This window comes from Phymastichus coffea, unplaced genomic scaffold (genome assembly GCF_024137745.1).
Source record: "Phymastichus coffea isolate CEN01 unplaced genomic scaffold, Cenicafe_Pcof_1.1 PCOF00038, whole genome shotgun sequence".
Taxonomy (NCBI): domain Eukaryota; kingdom Metazoa; phylum Arthropoda; class Insecta; order Hymenoptera; family Eulophidae; genus Phymastichus; species Phymastichus coffea.
Window position 1 is genome coordinate 423,976 of NW_026706849.1, and position 1,947 is coordinate 425,922.

The window sequence follows — 1,947 nt, forward strand, 5'->3', positions numbered from 1 at the left end:
TGAACACTTGGCAGTCAGCGCAATATACATTGCATTGATGCAATCATAACAAATGGTACAGAATGTCTTAGATTTATTGCTATTTGATTATAATTTTGAACGCCTTCTAGATGGATTTTTGAAATATTACTCAAATTCAGTAGCAAGTGATAGTAGATTTATTACAGTATCTATATTTGAATAACATACAGCGCGTCATAATAATAATAGTAATTGTTACTACGCGTTATGAATATATCCAACTAACGTTAATTCGATTTCAATTTCAATTTCGTTACAAAGTAATGAATGCAATAGTTTAAACTTTGACTTAATAACGTGTATATAAAAATATATGTGAAAACTATTGTGACTATCAGTTTTATCTCTAAATCTGAAGTTTTTATTTTATAAGTACCTCTAAAGCGTTCATGTTGCTGATAAGTAAAAAGTTATCACAAAAGTGAGTAGAATTGTGATTACTAAAATCGGGTTACACCCAGGTCAGATTTCATGAAATCCACGTGCGTTAGTTCGGCATATTTTGATTCGTTCGGCAATCATACGCTGATACGTCGGATATTTATGCAAAAGTGATTCAGTTCTCTGGTACAAACTCATAAACTAATGAGTGATCGTATAATACACGAAATTACAAAAAAAAATTATAAAAAAGAAAATTTTGTCAACCGCCCACATATAGTAGATAGAAAAAATGTATAAAATATCATGGAAAAATTTTGATATATATATATATATATATATATATTTTTTTTTTTTATTTGAATAGTTTTTTAACGAACAGCACTATTTATAGCTAATCACATAACAGAAAATATATTTATAAATAAAAAGTTGAAATATTCCTCAAATTGTAAAGTAAATAATATACAATATTCGAAAAGTTATTGACGTTATAGAGCTAATATTTTTTTTGAGAATTCTTTAGATTTTGACTATCTGATTAATTATCTAATCTTCCTATCCTGTCACCCTATTCGCAATTTCAAACGAGTAAATTAAGAAACATGTTATAATAAAATATTTTTACCTGAAAGTTATACTGATACCATTTCGAAAAAATCAAATCTGTAGCTGTTAAAATAGGGAAATATTTTATGTCGTAGAGTTATCTACTAATATTTAATATTTTGCCAAAACATGTAACTTATTCAGAAAATAAAAAAGCTTTCTGTACCCGTTTTTAGTACAATAGTAGTCTAAATCAATATACAATTAAGTTTTCGCATGATATTTTCATTACATTTAGAATGGTAATGATATTAATCGGTATTATAAAATCAATTTTCAATTGATGGGATATGAAACTAGCCAACCACTAAGTACTGTTGATAAGATTAAGATTAGTGAAATTAAATGATAGACTGGTATAAAAACGCTAGCTGCTTATGAAATAGTCACAGTACTCGCTTCGAAAGGTGAAACATTACTGAAAATGGCATCAATTAAAAGTCTGAATTTCATAGCCATCGTTTTAGCACTGGCCATAGTCACCGTAAACTCATCATCGATCGACACCGAAGAGTTGAAAGTGAATCAAGTCAAAGCTGAGCAAAATAACCTTATTGTCGGAGAGCTTAAAACCAACGACCTGCTAGATTATCAGGAAAACATTTCCGTGCAACCTAGCTGGTTTAGCAGAAGACTCATTTTAGAGAAGACATTCTATGCCACCGAAGGTTACACCATCTCTCAAGTTCGAGCTTTGGACCAAGCAACTGATGGCAATGGTGGTTACGCAGTCATTACCGCTGGTGGGCCAGGAGAGAAAAGTGTTACGTTGAGGTTCAGAAACCACTGGTGCCACAGTATTGATTTCGTGGTTCAACTTTATGCCGGATCAAAATAAGAATTCGTATCGTAACAATAAATTTTTAATGATAAGTTATTTGTTTGTACTCCTACGTGTAGTATTTCATGTTATATTTTCAAAATAAAATCAGTTGT

General features: G+C 30.3%; 1 protein-coding gene across 1 annotated transcript; it reads left to right on the forward strand.

Moving 5' to 3' along the window:
• The first annotated feature begins 1,408 nt into the window (after positions 1 to 1,408).
• LOC131663774 (probable salivary secreted peptide) lies at positions 1,409 to 1,947 on the forward strand. Its single transcript, XM_058934394.1, has one exon. The coding sequence runs from the start codon at positions 1,436 to 1,438 to the stop codon at positions 1,847 to 1,849; it is 414 nt and encodes a 137-aa protein (XP_058790377.1). The 5' UTR covers positions 1,409 to 1,435; the 3' UTR covers positions 1,850 to 1,947.

Coding starts and splice junctions, on each gene's coding strand:
- LOC131663774 (XM_058934394.1), top strand. CDS start 1,436: ATGGCATCAATTAAAAGTCTGAATTTCATAGCCATCGTTTTAGCACTG.